At 44.3% G+C, this 18,694-nt stretch overlaps 2 protein-coding genes across 3 annotated transcripts; one reads left to right on the top strand and one right to left on the bottom strand.

Annotated features, from left to right (window-relative positions):
- The first annotated feature begins 10,608 nt into the window (after positions 1–10,608).
- Positions 10,609–12,054, top strand: LOC103634698 (uncharacterized protein DDB_G0271670). Its single transcript, XM_008657292.4, is given in 2 exon segments — positions 10,609–11,640; positions 11,642–12,054. Coding segments are annotated over 2 exon segments (1,020 nt in total). The 5' UTR covers positions 10,609–10,665; the 3' UTR covers positions 11,687–12,054.
- Positions 12,055–14,993: 2,939 nt separating this feature from the next.
- Positions 14,994–18,066, bottom strand: LOC100126965 (uncharacterized). Of its 2 annotated transcripts, none has more exons than XM_020542774.3 (3): positions 17,660–17,969; positions 16,746–17,003; positions 14,994–15,390 (listed from the first exon to the last, which is right to left on the bottom strand). In XM_020542774.3, the coding sequence occupies exons 1-3, from the start codon at positions 17,667–17,669 to the stop codon at positions 15,326–15,328; spliced, it is 333 nt and encodes a 110-aa protein (XP_020398363.1). In that variant the 5' UTR covers positions 17,670–17,969; the 3' UTR covers positions 14,994–15,325. The 2 variants fall into 2 exon arrangements, with proteins under 2 accessions (XP_020398363.1, NP_001336559.1); NM_001349630.1 differs by having other exon boundaries at positions 15,002–15,390; positions 17,963–18,066.
- Positions 18,067–18,694: the final 628 nt, after the last annotated feature.

Genomic DNA, 18,694 nt, shown 5'->3' with positions numbered 1-18,694 from the left:
ACTTTTAGTTAAAAAAAGATACTACATGCATATTATAAAGAATGAAATTGTTTCCATGAGTATTTTCAGAGTATAATAAATCATCTAGACATTTTGCTCCCCCATCATATCCCTTAAATGAAACAAATGTACCATGCGTTGCTACGGAATCAATATTATAAAATACATTGATATGTAAAAACACTAAATATTATTCTATACTTTTGTTAGTATTACTAAAAATAGATATTTACATAACTTAAAAGATATAGCAAAGTGTCCGTAAGTTGGTACGGAGGTGAGTGTGAATGTGGGTTCCAAGCAATGCAGCTACTTTACCTTACATAACTACATATTTACATACAACGGCAGCCACGTGCATGTTGTGCGTCCACAACTCCGCACTCTAGACCACAGAGCCCATGGCGGCGAGCACCATGCATACCTCGAATAGCAGGCCCGGGTCTGTGCCTGTGAGATCAATGGAGGTGTAGTCCTCCAACGCCACGATGCCCACCGTGTTGCGTGCCTCTAGGTAGTACCAGTCATCCGCCTCCAACGTCTGCGAGAAACAGCACGGTAACCTGGTCAGAATCAAATAATTCAGACACCCAGATCTTTCTGGAACTCGTCGATTACCTTCTGGATGTAATATGGTAGGCGTCGAGAACCATGTTACCTTCACGGTCGGTAACATTGAACACTGAATAGAGATTATAATAGAAGAACAAAGATACAAAAAAAAAGATTCATACATCGCCGGAGTGGCAAAAGTAACAAGGCAAAGAGGGAAGATTTGGGTATTGACTGACCGTCCATGAACGAGCTGCCATCAGAGAAGTATGCCTTATAGATGACGAGGTTGAGGTCGGCGATGACCTGGACGACGGCGAGCAACGTGTCATGGCTATTGACGCTGTCTACCTTGATCACCATGGCGTCGTCGGAGGCCCATGCACAAATTAGATTGGATATGGTAAAACAAGAAACTGAAGATACTTGAACCTGTAAACAAATCAAGTGCACAGATAAACATGCTGAGCCAGAGAAAAGACACCATCAGTAAGACCTGAAAAATAATGAGATAACAGTTTAGCAAGACCCTTACTTGCCATCATATTTCTTCAAAATAGTGTTCTTGGTACGAAGATACAATGGCCATTTCTTTTCATAAGCAGTGGCCATAGAAGCATTAGCAAAGTTATGAATGGACTGCATAATTACATAAATACTGAGATGATGAGTCACAAGATGGTCACATTATATATGTCAAGTAATGGAATAGTAGCAAGCACCAACTGTACCTCGTCATTATTCAAAGGTTTTTAGTTTGTTTAAACAAATAATTCGAAGGTTGTAATTGTTTAGCCGTTGTTTCATAAATCATAAATTATAGAGTATATTTTAGGATGCACTAAATTTTACTACATAGAAAAAATTTAGAGAAGAATTTTTTAAAATATACATAAATGAGTACCTATGATTGTGTTTGCAAAGTGGAGTTTGAAATAGGGGATAGAGTAGGGGATCTGTCCCTCAACATGTGTGGCCTTGAACACATGAAAAGCGAAACATAATAAAAATGTATATAAACCACGTAACTGAATCTAGAGTTTTTGGATACAGATCACGCCAATCTCAGTAATGAGCGCATTAACAGCCTTCTTGCACCAGTCCTTGATGACCACCTCATCCAAAAGAAAAGCCAGAAGTGGATCACTTGACATAGCATTCTCATCCAAACAAACATCTGTGATATCTGGTCAAAATGTTAAGAAACCAACAGAAAAAGATGTGGTATGGAAATGCATAGGCAGCCTCCAGAGGAGGATATAGTGGCAAATAAGGGAAGTAAGATTGTTCTGGACTGCAACATCAAACAATGAATGCAGCCGCTGGACATCCATGCTAACAGGATTGACATGGTCTTCCTTTTCCTGAAACTTGTCATCGTGCTGCTTAGAAATAAGGCCCGCTTCCAGGCACTTGTAGTAAAGACATAGGTGAACCCTATTTCCATTGTCCGATATTGGACTCCTGCAGATTGGGCAGACGTCACATCTTTGGCTGCACTCAGCACATAATGAGGCATGGCCACATGAGTTAAGCACATGGTGCACATAGCGACCACAGCTACTCAAGTCTCTAGTTGCACGACAACGCTCAATTCTGGCCTCCTTTCATAGCTCGATGAGATCAATGGATGCCAACTGCTCCAAAGCATTCTACCAAAAGAAATCATTGTTTCAGCAACTACCACCAAAATTTTACTCCATATAAAGTACATTTTATCATTTGATTTGAGGCCACATGGGGCTCACTCAAAAACAAAAAAGGCCTTGTACTGCTTGGCCACTAAGCTAATTGACTCCATGAAAAATGCTAGATGGGAATACAAAAAGAAAACAAAATGCTACAGTTACTTAAGCTCGCAGACAGGACATGGATGTAAACGACTAAACGCACATGCACACAAAGGTTTGTCATGATTGGAATCTCATACAGAGAGTCCTCTACTTTCAAGTATGGGCTCTTATGTGAGTATTTTTGTGGGATTGTGGAATAAGGGACATCTGTGGTGTGTGCCTTGCCCCCCAAAACATGAAGTAGCCCCTTGAAACAGAGCTTTATGCTCCCAAAAGAGAATGAAATGCAGGAACAAAGGACCTGTTGCATTGAAAAAAATCCATCCCTCCATAAATTATTTACTCAAAAAAGCAGTGAGAGAATGAATAGTATCTTAATATCCAGGGTACCGTAAAGCAATTCTACCCTGGCTATCAGAGTTTCACAGGTTAAATTAACGTTCGCTCGTTCTATGGTAGGAACGGAACATTTTTCTCTGAACCAAATTGGTTCAACCAATTAAATGCCCTAAAATGTGCCTAAATAAAACCCAGACTTCCTGCAGCTAGCAAGCATCTCATGAGTTTTGGAGGCACAAAGAATCGAAGCTAGTAGGCAAAATTCGTGTGTACGCTTGCAATTAGATCAGGTCCCATTATAGATAACCAGGTAAGGCTTTGCCTTCCACTCGGTTTCGCATGGCAGGAAGTGAATAGAAGGGGCATGCCAGATAGCTGCGCGGCCTCGGGGTAGGGGCGGGGGCGGGGCTCGCGTCCGGGCTGGCGCGGGTTCTGGCGGAGACCGGAAGGGTCCATGGTGCCCACTGCGTACGGGGGAAGCGGAGACCGGAAGCCGTTCGCGAGAGGATCTCGGCTGCTCGGCGCCCGCGGCGAGGAGCTCGTCCAGTCGTCCTGCCGAGCGGGCGGGCGGCCTGGGCGGAGCTCGGGTAGGCGGCGCCTCAGCCTGGTCGCGGGCAGGTTTGGTCGAAGCTCACGGCTGCCCAGCGCCGGCGGTCCGGGGCGACGTAGCTCGGAGGCGCGGTCGCGCCTCGCTCGGAGGCTCGGCGTGGAGGCCTGGCGTGGCGTCGGCGGCTCGACGGACGACGGTTGCGGCTCGCGCAGATGAGGGGAGTGGGAGGCGGTTGATGCGAAGGGAGTAGCGAGAGCTAGCTAGGGTTGCGGAAACGGGAGGAGCGTGTGCGAAATCTCACCTCGGTCTTCTGCTCATCGAGCGTCTGCTGCTCGATCTGGGTGGCGAGCTCCTCCGCGGTCTGCGACGGCGATGGACTCGAGCGGAAGGGGAACGAGGGCTCTTTGCTCGCGTGGACGGTTGCGAGATGCAGGCTGGCGGCGGAAGGCAGGGTGGGAGTCTGGGAGAGGCCGTGTGGGGTTGGTAGGCAGGATCGGACGGCTAAGATCGCAGAACGGTGAACGGACGGTTGACATTGCAGAATAGCAGAACGGCAGAACGGCAGACTACTCTTACCGTCTTTATACTCTTATTGCCTTTGTACTCTTATTTGAAGATTTTGGTGAGGCAATGGGGTTAAAGGGCCAAGATTGATCCCGTTTTGGTGCTTGATGCCAAAGGGGGAGAAAATAAAGGCCAAAGCAATAGATGGATCAGCTACCACTTGAGAAATTTTGAAAATAGTAGATTAGAGCTTTTGGTTTGTCAAAACTCTTTTATTGTCTCTCTTGTCAAAAGTTGGCTTCTTGTGGGGAGAAGTGATGATTATGGGAAAAAGGGGGAGTTTTTGAAATCTTAAATCAATTTCTCTTGGAATGACTCTCTTTATGTCTTAACATGTGTGTTTGACTTAGAGATAGAAATTTGAGTTTGATTTGCAAAAACAAACCAAGTGGTGGCAAAGGATGATCCATATATGTCAAATTTGAATCAAAACAATTTGAGTTCTTATTTGAATTGATTTTGTATTTGTTCTACTTGCTTTATATTGTGTTGGCATAAATCACCAAAAAGGGGGAGATTGAAAGGGAAATGTGCCCTTGGGCCATTTCTAAGTATTTTGGTGATTTAGTGTCCAACACAAGTGCCTAAGTGTAAAATGGTGGACAAAGTACAAATCAAGGATAAAGGTATGTTTCTCAGACTTAGTACATTGTTTTAGAGACTAATGTATTGTGTCTAAGTGCTGGAAACAGGAAAAGACCAACTGGAAATGTCTTGGCTCGAGCAGCCAAGACTTTGCTCAGTCTGGAGCACCGGACTGTCCGGTGGTGCACCGGACAGTGTCCGGTGCGCCAGGCTGGCTCTGGCGAACAGGCTGCTCTCGGGACTCCGACGGCGGTGTACGGCTATAATTCACTGGACTGTCCGGTGGTGCACCGGACTGTCCGGTGGGCCGTTCACAGGCGAACTCGTCGCTCTCGGGAATTCATCGGCGACGTACGACTATAATTCACCGGACTGTCCGGTGTGCATCGGACTGTCCGGTGAGCCAACGGTCGCCCGCGCGATCTGCGCGGGACACATGGCCGAGCCAACGGCTAGAAGGAGGCACCGGACTGTCCGGTGCGCCAACGGCTCTCAAGCTGCCAACGGTCGACTGCGCCATTTAAGGAAAGAAATCGGGCACCGGACAGTGTCCGGTGTGCACCGGACTGTCCGGTGCGCCAGTCGACAGAAGGCAAGATCAGCCTTCCTAGATTGCTCTCAACGGCTCCTAGCTGCCTTGGGGCTATAAAAGGGACCCCTAGGCGCATGGAGGAGCACACCAAGCATTCCTACAACATTCCTAAGCACCAAGACATCGATTCCGCGCCTTTGATTCTTTGCGATAGCAATTAGAGCTCTAGTTGAGTGGTGAACTCATTGAGTTGTGTTGTGAGCTCTCATTGCGACTTGTGTGCGTGGTGTTGCTGTGATTTCTTGTCTTGAGTGCGTTGCCAATCCCTCCCTTGCTCCGTGCTTCTTTGTGAACTTCAAGTGTAAGGGCGAGAGAAGTTGTGGAGATTCCTCGCAAACGGGATTGAGAAAAAGCAAGCAAAACACCGTGGTATTCAAGTGGGTCTTTGGACCGCTTGAGAGGGGTTGATTACAACCCTCGTCCGTTGGGACGCCACAACATGGAGTAGGCAAGCGTTGGTCTTGGCCGAACCACGGGATAACCACCGTGCCATCTCTGTGATTGATTTCTTGTGGTTATTGTGTTTTGACTCCTCTCTAGCCACTTGGCATTTACTGTGCTAACGCTTAACCAAGTTTTTGTGGCTTAAGTTTTCAAGTTTTACAGGATCACCTATTCACCCCCCTCTAGGTGCTCTCAAGAAGCCCAGAAGAACGCCTATATAATGAGGGGGCAGAGGCGCGGTTAAGTGAACCCTAATTCATCACCAGTTAATGAGCAGTCGTCCGCCTCTTGCTCTCGTCTAGCCGCCATCGTGAACCTAGCAGTTCGGTACGTGACGCTTCCTCCCTGTACGTGTGGATACCTCGGAGGTGCTACATCTGGAGCACTAGGACGAACCGCGCGGGGACTTGAAGGACGTCGGCAACTGCACGAAAATGCTCGACGCGCTCGTCTATATTGAGACGTCTTCCGCTGTCCTGCGCGTCTGATAGTAATTCTATGAACTATAACCGCAATAGTTCTTGATTTTATGGAGTTAATTTTTTTGCGCTAATATAGCCTCCTCCGTAATCCTTCGGTATCAACGTTATCACTGCTATACTATGAACTCCGTAATCCTCCGTAATTTTTTTTAAAAAGGGTTCACAATCGTGTTAAGATGGTTTCGTCTATTTTTTTTTTAAGTTACCATGTTATACTATGAACTCTTGCTCCGACCAACGTTATCACTGCTGTCATGTCAGTACTCTACTGCTATGCTTGGGTTCTCTTTGGACATCTGTGAGGATAGAGATGGGGTTGTTGGTTGGTGCGGCTTCTACCAGTACATATCATTCTCATCCGGTTTGATTAGCTTCCAAGAGGACGTGACCATCACTACATGTATACCGGCAGTTGCCACGTACGCTCCTGGACGTGCAGGCTGATGGTAGGTCGCAACAAAGTCCAACCCTGACATCCAACAACCAGCCTACTACTGAATGCAGCCTTCACTTCATAACAGACGATCAAGCAAACTATAACAGCGGGAAACACGGACTCAGAGAGTGGAGCAGTCCTAATCCTCCACGTCTTTCAGTTTCTATAGCATTAACTTAGCTGACACATAGGTTAAAAGATGATGAGCCAAACAATTAAATAAAGAAAGAGTAAGAAACTGAATCTTACATAAGACCTAGACCTGGTTTCAACACGATATCTAAGACACAACGAGAGAAAAAGAGGACTAAATTTAGTTAAGTAACATTGATGTTTGCATTGGAGAGATAGTGTTTAGTACAGTAATATTTCTAGATGATGACGTGGAGACTATATATAAACTATAAGTAATGTCTTGGGTTGGTTTCGATTATTATCCATTTATCCCTTTGTAGATTGCTAGATGATTGGGATCGGGTACGCCGCATCGCCATTAAGCCGACAGCCCCCCCCCCCCCCCCCCCCCCCGGAATCATCGAGCGTGTCGTGCAAATTCAAACGGGCCTTTTTCTGCTTGGATTTGTGTAGTCTTTCCCATTCTTGAAGCGAAAACCGACCCCTTTTCCATTGGGCTTGCAGTTAAGGAGACGGAACACTGAAGTGTACTTTGGCCAAGTTCATTAGTTGGGGCTTCAGAGTCTCGTCGAAAAGCTGAAAGAGCTGGCTGATAACTACCTAACCTTCGTTTTTGAATATTTGTTTTCCAAACTAAAACATAATAAATAAATAAAAATAAATGGAGAGAGTACTTTTTATAGGATTTCCATAAAAATAAATGGAGAGAGTACTTTGGCCAAGTTTGATTTACTTGCTTAGAGCTAGCTTGGTAATCTTATTTTTCTATAGGATTTCCAATTTCCCGTCACATTGTTTTGACGCGTTAGGAAATCTAATAACGGATTAACACTCGGGATACAAAACTGTCTGAAACGTGATGGTGAGAATTCCATAATGTATCATTAACATAACATAAAAAAACTGAAGTTGCTAGTCAACTTGTAGAGAGAAACAATATTTTGTTGAGGAGTAAATTAAACTAGCTGGATGACTGATTTAGTAGATATGGAGCACGAGTGGATCTATTAAGGAGAAATTCTCTTTCTATGCAATTTTAAATAGTAAAAGGATTTCTGCTCCTAGATCCACTTGTGATCTCTATACACTAAATCAGTCATTCCCCCTCGGGCTTGATTGTTTTGTAAAATTATTATAACTGCTTACACTATTTAAATCAATATAAACCGGCCGGTCACCGTTCCATCGCTGCTATGCGTCGTCACCGCTGCTATCCAATGCTATCTGTCGTGTACCCTACCGGTGCTGCTCACGTTCAAACGAATGGAACACAGACGCAAACGCGTTGTTCATGTTCGATCCCGGCAATTAATTAAATCGTTGACCAGCCCGGCGGGGGGCGTCAATCGCGATTGCACGGGGCTGGTGCTTGCTGTGGAGAAACAAAAAGTTGTTAATAAATTAATAGCCGAAGCCCGCTTTGATTGACGAGCTATTCGATCGTTGGTTGTTTCTTTCGAACCCTAATTCATTGGCGCTGGCGCCTCGTAATAATAATTATTATCTTTGCGGCTTTGCCTCACGTATAAGGGCATGTACAGTGGTGTTTAATGTGGGGGCTCTTAAGGTGTTTTAGGGGGTTATTTGCAAAAAAATCTTAGAGCCGTCTCTCCGTGAAGAGACGCCTCTGACTCGTAAACCAAGTAACAACAGACGCCTCACTTCCCACTGTACGAATTTGTCGTCTGTTCTATCGATCTGATGCTATACAAATACATTTAATTCTGTATTTATTAATAGACTACGTTTATAGACACTCCATTGTACAATAGAGTCTCTTAGTTGTCTCATGTGCTTGGAGAACCGTTTTGGTGTCTCTCCACTGTACATGCCCTAACACAATTAAGTAAGAGCATCTCTAATACAAATCTTAAACAAGGTTCTTTTTTTAAAAATATAGGGTTGGCACCTTCCAACGATGGTTCTATTTCATAAGAATCCATCAAACAAATAAAAGGCTCGGTCTCTCGAATTCTAAATATAGTATCTTATATATTGGAGCCATATCATTGTTTACTCTTAATATACAATTATTTATTTTCTAATAACATGATCTATTCCGTAAATAGCATTATCTAAGGCCTAATTGTTGGAGTAAATATTTTTTAGACCTTAAATACTTTAAATGTGGTCATATTTTAATTTTTTGGCTCTATTTTAGACCTCCTTGTTGAAGATGCTCTAAGAGATCTTTAAGAGTGTAAGTAAAAAAAATTCAAGAGACTATATTTACATTAAGAGCTCGTCTTTACACAACTCTATATATATATTGTCTCTTAACTAAATTTGTGATATAAGCTCAGGATTGTAACATACAATCTCTTATACTTGAAAAACCAATCAAAGGCTCAGGGTTGTACATACCCTAAGAGCACTCCCAACCTAAAATGTGTAGAAATGGAGTCCAAAGTGTCACCTTAGCAAAACATCTCGATAGAAATCACAACACCCATCATGCATTTTCTTTGGATGAGACCTATTGAGCACAGTCGTCCGGCCTTAGGCGCGGACAATCTACGATTGGGTCAGAGTAGGCGGATTAACTCATATCTCCACGCATGTTTATGCCTCTAAACTTGTGAGAGTTGTTGGAGGACGCCTAGAAACGGGTCCAGACCTGCTGCTTATATATTTGAAGTGGTACAACCGATTGAAGCACCAACAATCGAACAAAAATCAATATATCTTCCGTTCTTTACCTTTTGCCCTAGGAGTAGACATTAGCGTAGCATTTTTCACCTCAATCTTCACCTCTCTTCGACTCTACGTTGTCTGGAGGCATCTTGGGTGGCCTACCGATTCCAAGACAAAGTCTAGGATCTCTCCTCCCTGACGGAGTCCCTCCTAGGATGTCAGATCCAGGTCCTGTTGTCAACGCCACCATCTTTGCGCACACGTGGACCGTCCGACTCGACGTAGAGAAAACTTAGCCCCTGCTATAGGTCGTGGACCACCGGGCCTAGGTCTCGAAAAATTCGTGCTGCCGTAGAGGGCACCACCGTCGGTACATCTCACTGTGATTGGTGCCTAGATCGGTGCCAACACACTTTTTGGCGACTCCACTAGGACAAGGCATGAGGATCCATCGGATCAGCCCTCAATGGACGGTTCAAAGGATAACTCTGATGTCTCTCCCAGCAACATCATTGAGCCGACTATGGAGATTCTGTCGGCTTAATATTAGCAGGAGTTCAAGGAACACAATGAGCAGTTGATCAAAGAAGAACAAACAAAATTCCTAGCCAACTTTAAGGTGGACATGAATCACAAGGTCGTCCGGTAGTGGGCGACTGATCTGGCTTCGCTCCGGCCTGCTGCAGCTACCCCCAAGGTAAGTGAAACAAACGAAATCCAATCTTTTAGACCTTACATAAATGAGCAACGAGAACAATACAACAAATCATAGAGGTATGCATAGTGATTATAAAAAGGCTAGCACGTGCATTTGTTAAATCTAACAAAGAACAGTCGACGACGTACGTATATTGCTGTCGGACCTCCTGAGCGCAAGGAGAATATTGCATAGACCATAGATCAACATGACAATATAATGAAAAGTTGAGGTCATACAATAGTCTGACATAATAGTTTGATTGTAATGACAATATTCGAATCACACAATAGTCTAATACAACAAAATATAGTCTAACACATGACATATAGTCTATTAATAAGCTATTTTCATATAAACTTTATCTTTATCCGAGTTCATACGTGAAAGTGATTATTTGATAAAAATATTGTACAAGAAAAAGAAAAACAGATACCCGAACCTAGGACTCGTATCTGTCCCGAATATCCAAGTATTTGCCGGATAGTTCTTGCTCTAAATCCGACCCAAATCCAAAGCCGCACTATCCGAGTACTACCTGTATCCGATCAGAATATAAAAGTATTCGAATCTATATCCGAAAAACGGGTATTTGCACTATCTATTTTCGATACCGATAGCTATACCTAATCTGTTTTTACCTCTGTCTCAAGAAACCCTATATTAAATAGGCTCTAATTTGATTGAAAATGAGTCGTCAGTGTACAGCCAGCTACCACTTTGACGTTGTAAATATAATCCTCGACCGTGGCGACTAATTTGAATTGAAAACTGCAGAAGGTGAGACACCACGTCGCACGGCAAACGTTTGAAACCAATACATTCCCGTCGTTTACACGTCCCCTCCCTTCCACATGCTGACATGCAGCAGCCAGCACCACAGCCCGCCCGCCTTCCGTTCCCTTCAAAACCCCGCACGCCTCGGCCTCCCTGCCAGGTGACTCTCTCTCTCCAGTCCAGTCCAGTCTCGACGACCCACTGCCCTCTCCACCGAAGCATGCCGGGCGACGTCGACGACGACGGTCCCTACTTCTTCAGCGCGCCGGCGAGCCCCGTGCACTACATCCTCCGCTCCCCGCCTTCCTCCACGGCCGCCGGCGCGGCCTCGCCCGCCGCCTCCGCCGATGCCGACTGCTGCGCGGCCGCCGCGGGGGACTTCGAGTTCGCCGCGCACATGGCGGATGGACCCGGACCCAAGGGCGGCGCGGCGATGAGCTCCGCCGAGGAGCTCTTCGTCGCCGGCCGAATCCGCGTCGGCTGCCTCTCCCCGATCCGACGACAGGAGGCCGGGCGTGAGGGGGGCAGCGGCAGCGGCGGCGGCGAGGAGGAGGAGGAGGAGGCGGAGCGGGACAGACGCTCGCCGCGGGCTACTCGCCGGACTAGGTCCGTTTCCCCGACGCGTAGCCCCAGGGGCGCCGCCTTCGCCGAGCCTTCCGACACCTTCGCGTCCGCCTCATCGTCTTCCTCCTCCTCCTCGTCATCGTCCTCGGCGAAGAACAGTCGGCGGCGGATATCGCTGCGGGACCTCCTGAGCCGCACGGGCGGCGACTGCGCGGGGGCGGCGGACCAGGCATCGTCGTCAGGCACCGGGAGCGCCGAGGTCACCAGCAGGCCGGGTTTCTGGCCGCCGTCTATCTGGCCATCGCCGCGCTCGTCGTCCAATAACTTGCCGCTGCCCTGCCCGGCGCCACAGCCGCCGGGCCGCCGCTCCGCCTCATCGGACAGGGCCGCGGCGCCGGGCGGCGGCGGCGGCGGCAGTGCTCGGCGCACCACGTCGCTGCCGTACCGACAGAGCCTGGTTCTCGGGTGCCTGGGCTTCGGGGCTCGCAGCCGGAGCTACGGGGCTCGCCAAGTCCACGCACCCCCTCTTCTCTTCACGCTGAACACGAAAAGCTAGCAAACGAAGGATGAAGGAGAGGTGTTTAGGCCAGAAGTCACGCCACAATTTATTATGCCTCATTCCACGGCATTTTACAGGAAAATGACTCAGTTTTAACTACGCTGCTTGTCTGCTTATCTATCGTGAGACAGAGAAACAGGTGTGGATTAATCTTCAAATTTTGTTCTCTTTCATGGTAATGTTTTATATGGACTATGGAGTATTAGTGTCGTAGCTAGTGTGTGTGTGTTTCATCTTGATGGGAACAAATGCTACAGCTATGTGTTTGTCTGTCGTACATTGGATTAAAGATCCTTAAGAAATGTTCTTTTTTTAATGAAAAATTAAAACCCTTAACTGATTGGTTCTTAACAGGACTTGGACTACAGCTAAGCCAGCCAATGAGTACAAGAGAGACGTTTTTGTCCCATCTGTTGAATTTTGGTCTCTTGTTGCAAATCAGGTGAAAGATGGGATGTCCTAGTCAAAAGATCACGCTTTTGTAGGTGTAAGAAAACAATCTGCCACCCATATCCATCCATCCACCCCGTTAAAGAAGCAAAGCGGTTTGGAATGATAGTGTTCAGGCTTCGAAGCGTTTCTCTATAGCAATCATTCGGCATAATCATATTCATCATCTCGGTCACCATACCATCAGTATTTACTTCTCTAAACATTTGAGTGAAAATGCTTAGCAACTGAAAATGTATTCAGAGATGACAGAAGAGTGCAAGCCAAACCGCAGGCTGTGGATCGTGGCCGCGTCGGCCGCTTGGACATGAAAATGTGCCCTTGAGAAGTGCTGGACTGGCTGCTGCTGCAGCGGCGGCGGCGGCGGCGGCTTTGTCCTAGAACGAATCCGAATCCTGGTCTATTCCTGGACAAACGAACATGCCTTCTTCTGATTGGTTCTGTTGATCCATACATACACCTACTGTAGGCTGTAGGAGTAGTGGGGTACCATGAATTTTCAGTGCTCCATGGCCCTGTTGCTTCGGGTTGGATTGCTTTATCTTATTATCTACCATGCCAGTCTCATTGTCATTGGAGGCTTCAAGCTTCAGTTATTCATCTGCCCAGATTAATTTGGGACTTTATCAGGTTGACTCACATTGGTTGATATTACTTGAAGAATTTCTCTAATTTTTCTATGAATCAAATTCTAACTGCAACTCCAACTTCGTCCGAATGCCTAATATATGTGCATCCCAGGGTCCAACCATATGCTAGCGTAGCAATTTCTAAGAAAGTAAACACTTAAAAGTAAATTGCTTATGTATAGTAATAAAGTAAGAGTTAGAATCCTCGATATTTTTGGCAAACTGTTGGAGAGTCAGCATTTCTCACTAATTCTCGTTGGAGCACCCGCGCAAGGGTATTACTCCACTTTATAAAAGCAAAGACCAAGTATTCTCTACGAGCTAGTTCTTCACCGCTTCGGTACGATGAACCGTTCACAATCGTGTACAAGGCCTAGTCGGGACACCCACAAACTCTTCGAGTGATCACCGCACTCCCAGTCACCATCTAGCCATCTAGGTAATGCTGATCAGCAAGAATAACAAACACTAAACTCTCACATAACCATGACAAGCCTAACGAGGGTGATGGCTGCACATAAGTCACTTTCTATATAGTATTGGGGTTGCTAACGATGTGACTATAAAGTTTATAATGTCATCACCATGCAAAGGATCTTTCTCACTCTTAGGTGGATGCTTTATCTATCGAAAGGGGCAACAAACCTCAAGATGTTGAGTTGAGGGGGTATAAATAGTTCCAAGGGGTACAACTAACCGTTACAACCTCACGGAGCAATTTCAAGAGGGTACTCACTTTTCCACTGCACTAGACATATTGGTTCCTCTTCAACGTCTAGCTTCTGAACTTGTTATTGTATGTGGCATCCAATGCAGGCATCGATGCCACACTAGACATGCTCAATGAGTACCCCGTTCCACGTTTGGTGGCACAGCAGACACGTCCGGTGAGTACTCGGTCTCTTAGCGCAGTTTCATGCTCTTTAGATGCTTTGTCTGGTGCTCGGTCTAGTGGCACATCGGTTACACCAATGAGAACAATTTGTCTAACGGAACATTCTTTAAGCTCTTTGGGTGCACTATCTAGTACACCATACTTGGTGAATGTTAGACATGTCGGTGTAACTCTAAAATGCTATTAGGAATTTGTCTCATCTGTGTTCTATGTGATAAAGTACCAGACAAATATGGTGAAGACTTTCCAACTCGCTCTTTTCTGTCACTTTTAGAGTTAGGTTTTATTTAAAACTTTTTTGGGCTCTCTTGGGTTTATATAGCTCTAGTTTTCATAAATGTGTACCAGCACACCTAACTAGACTCGCCAGGTCAAGTTACCTATCCCATGTCCCATTTATAATACGACTAAAGAAAAACAAAAGTCATATCACTACTCTAAGTGTTTAAAAGACCTCATTGACATTTAAAACTAGTTAATCCTTAATTCTTTGTCCATTCCTTTAAAAATTGTCTGATGACCTCTATCAACATAGACAATTGGACATGAATACCTCATAAGCCCAATCATTCTATAGTATTCTGACATAGCTTACCTTGTTTCTATAAAGCATATGTTAGTCACAATAATTTTATGTTTTCATTAATCGTCGAAACCAAACTAGGGCATAAATGCTTTTAGTTTCTCCTTTTGGTGACTGATGACAACATATCTCGAGTATGTGAAAAAAGTTGAGGTTTTCAAAAGAACCTTGCTTATATGAACTTTTAGTGTTGAAACAAGAGATATTAGATGTAAGTTCACATAATTTTTGGCTTCTTGTGAGCTTAGACATTACCCATCATTCAAAGCTTTTTTACGCATGATGGTGTTTGACTTCGATTGAGACCCTTAACATAAACAAATATCTTAAACATTGATCTTGTTCATATGGACCTTCAATTAAAGATCTCTCTAACAAGAGCACTCTTCATCTAGATTCTATCCGGTATAGCTCCAAACACATCTAGTGCTGCTACATGCTTTCTAAGCCGCTCTTTTCAAACATTTGTTAAGTTAGGTTTTCTTTCAAACTTTTTCATGGTCTTAGGTTTACCTAGCACTATTTTTACCATGTGTGCACCACCACCCCTATTTAGACTCACCTAGGTCAAGTTAACATCTCATACCCCTTTACAACTAAAAAATTAAAATCCTACCACTAAACTAAGTCTCCAACAGTTCAATTGACATTTAGAACTAGCATATTAGAATCATTTTTCCTCTCATCAAACTCCATGACAATTGTAGCAACTCAGGGTCCCAATGCAAGCGACAGCAACATAAAAAGCTTAGGGTTGGATTGCCTAAAGGTAGAAAAAGACCATAGGTTCTTCAACTACATGACATATTTTGCTTAGCTTAGGGTTGGATTGCCTAAAGGTAGAAAAAAACCATAGGTTCTTCAACTACATGACATATTTTGCTTGTATTCGCAGTCCTACGTTGCTTATACATGCTAATAGAAGTCCAGTAATGACGAGTAACAGGGTACTGAAGGTCCTCCATGCAATGAAGGAACATGTAGCCAAATCTTAAATTTAAAGCCGAAACATTCAGTTTCAAACAAGCTTCAGTTGGCTGAAGATCCTCCATGCGATGATTATCTCTACAGGAACAAGTGCTTGAACCTGCCACTCGCCAGCTTGCACAACTCATCAAAAACCTTGGGATCTACCAGATAAACATGGTGAAAAGATCAATGATGTTATGGATATAGGGTAAAATAAAGTATGGATGCTATGTAGATTAAAGCTGTTGCAACAAGGCACAACATAGAAGAGAGGCCTAAGTACAAGAAATTTATTTGCATCTCAAGTGTAAAAAGAGTATATCTACACGACTTTAAGCCATAATAAGCTCCTCTTGTTGTCAATAGGGGGTACTGGGTAGCATGGTTAAATTCCCTGCCATATAATATAAGCTGTTTCCCATCCTGAAATGCATTCTAAGGGTGTGTTTGGTTGCGGGACAGTCAGGACAGGGACGTCCTCTCTCCCGTCCCTCCAATTTTTTAGGGATAACTGGGACAACACTGGATAATCCTGTCCCAACCCTTGACTCTGAACCAAACAAACTTATTTGAGGGATCGTCCCATCCCATCCCGTCCTGTCATTGCAACCAAACACACCCTAAGATAATGATTGATCTTAGAGGAATACTTATCGCCATATGGGGATAGACCAAAACCTTGTCAAGGCGGTGAGACATGAAAAAAATACAATGAATATTCCTTGTAACAATTGGAGTCAATTTTGCTCTAGGTCAAGGAGCACCCAACATCTAACTATAAATCCACATCCTAAATGTCCAGATACTAACAGCAGTTTAAATAATTGGGCTTTTCGCCTCCCCCCTACTCCCTGCCTCTGTAATTTGTATAAACAGGAAAATCACTTAGGCTGCTCTGATGTTCTAAAAAAACAAGATCAAGTTCCCAATGAAAAACATATATTTGCTCATCCGATTAGGAAAAACCCAGGCACTCTGACAAGTTCAGAAAAGAAGGGGACAAACAGTACTGCTTGTTTACTTCTCGGTTGCTCCTTAATGTTCATAGGTCAAGGTCAGGGTCCAGGCAAAATATTACCATAAGGGAGGACAAAATTGTAGCCAATGACTCATTAGGAGTGTGAAACTCAAATTTTCACAGATTTTGCATGGTTAAATTGGTGTACATTAGGGGCATGGGTTTACTGGTCTTCTTATGACATGGAGTGAAATAAGATTTAGCAAGCTTGGATGTGGGGAAGTTTAGACCATGGTAGCACTCTGAATACACTAACAGTTCATACCTTAGTAACCAGGTTCCCGGATCGATGGGATCGAGAAACGGGAACGTGATACACGGTACGCTACTAAAACTAGGTTTTAACACTATGGGAACGAGATTGTTCCCACATTCCCGGAATGGAACGAACGTTCTCGGAACGAGGAACGTGGCCGCGTTCACAGTTCTCGGTTACTAAGGTTCATACTATTGCAATCAAAGGGCCGAGGCAAACACCAAAGGCATTTGAAATCTCACCAAAGTTGGGACCAAAATCTGTGCAAACTTCAGCACGGATGGTCTGGCTGTTTTCAGCAATTCCATAAACCTCCATAAAGTGTGAAACGGGGACGTCCATGGCACTTTTGACACATAACTGATGGCCATCGGTGGACTGCCCGACAAGCACTCCACCTTCATTGTGTTGGACTTGAACAACCGTGCGCACTCTTCGCCCAACAAACATGTTCAGCATCTGTGCATTGACAAGTGCTGCAGGGCTTGATGTGTCCATCTCTGCAAAGTGAGGATTCAGAAATTTCAGATCATTCAATGCAATTCAGTACAATCATCTAGCAAAGAGTGAAGCAAATAAATTCCACACGGCTTCTAGTCACTATCACCAAAAACAACATATCAAAGATTACAGAATGATGAACAAGTACTTGGAGAGGATCTCTACTGGAATATATGCATTGGAGTTTTGGTTGGCAATGTGATTTGTGACTTGTGAGTAGGTTATAATATTACACATTCAGCCTGAGACAATCATTTTGGTCATTATGGATGTGATACCATAAGATTTGTAATGCCTAAAAATTCTCAAGAAATGGCATTCAGAATTTCTGCCAACATAATTACTGTGAAATGACTGCAAGACATTTTCTACAAGAACACATGCTTGTCAAAGTACAGTAGGTGGCCTAGGAAAAAGCATGTAAGACACATGAGTCAGCACACACAATCTGCTGGCGAGTATCAGTCTTTTGTACTGTACACGGCTAAGACCAAACATTAGAACACTTTGTAAGACAGTTTATCCATACCCCGCGTGTAAGATACTAAGATTAGGGTCAAAAAACATAAATCCTAGGCACCGATTTGTAGATCTCGATAGAAAAATCCCAGGCGGCAAACTCCGCAAAACCTGGCGAGTTTCAATGTTCAACAACCTGCGCTCATTCATTAATATACTCCAATCCGCGCCGATTGGCTTCTCTACGCCCAACCCCGCCCCACCTCTTCCTTCCGCGAAGATGGTAGCGCCAATCATACGGTCGGGATATGGGCTAGGAATTCCCTCCCCCGACCATGGAATCGGGGCGCGGCAAGGCTCGGGCGCTCGGCTATGGAGGCAAAACCCTAGCAAAACTGCGGCGCCTGGATAAATCACGGTCTCGATCCCACCCTCAAAACCCTGCAGCTACTACAGTGAAACAGACAAGGAATAAGATCAAGCATTCGGCTAGCCTTACCGTCCTTGAGGCGGCGAACGGATGAAGCGGACTTCTCTCGCAGGCGGGCTGGCGGGGGGCGACGGCTGTGGGAGGGGTTTTGCAGACGGCAAATTTGCTTTTTTTTAGTCTCTTGTTGTCGCGGTTTGCAAAATGCTCTAAATAGTACCTTACTGCTTATTAACATGTTTTCGTAGTTCATCTTTTTCAAATATTGATTGTTTTAGCTCTTAATTTTATATCTATATTTAAATTAATTAGAATAAATTTAGAAGTATATATAAAACAAATACATTAATTATTATATAAATCAACTGAAATAATAAAATAAATTTTATTCATGACGGATAGAGTATTATTTTTTTGTGGATCCAAAAATGTAAAATATGATTTTTGTCCTCTGCATTCACATACACTCGACGTCTCTGTTCTGCATGCGCGTAGTCAATCACAAAACTTTGCTCACATGAGATATACGGGCATCGTCAAAGGAAAGGATAATCAACATATCCGAGCAGATAAACCACACCTCTTAACTATGTTTGGATACTCTAATATTCATCTCAATTCATCCTTTATTTGATTATAAGGAAAAAAATTCTACTATAGATTTAATTCGGATCTGGATTAAATGAATCCATACCTTACATCAAATCTCTTAGTAGGATTAAATCCATCATTTAATCCATATATCTGTCAAAGCTAGTTATTTTTTGATCCTTGGATTCTAATATAAACTTGTGCAATATTTTC

Source organism: Zea mays, chromosome 8, assembly GCF_902167145.1.
Source record: "Zea mays cultivar B73 chromosome 8, Zm-B73-REFERENCE-NAM-5.0, whole genome shotgun sequence".
In the NCBI taxonomy this organism is placed as follows: Eukaryota; Viridiplantae; Streptophyta; class Magnoliopsida; order Poales; family Poaceae; genus Zea; species Zea mays.
This window is presented reverse-complemented; position numbering and strand designations above follow the sequence as displayed.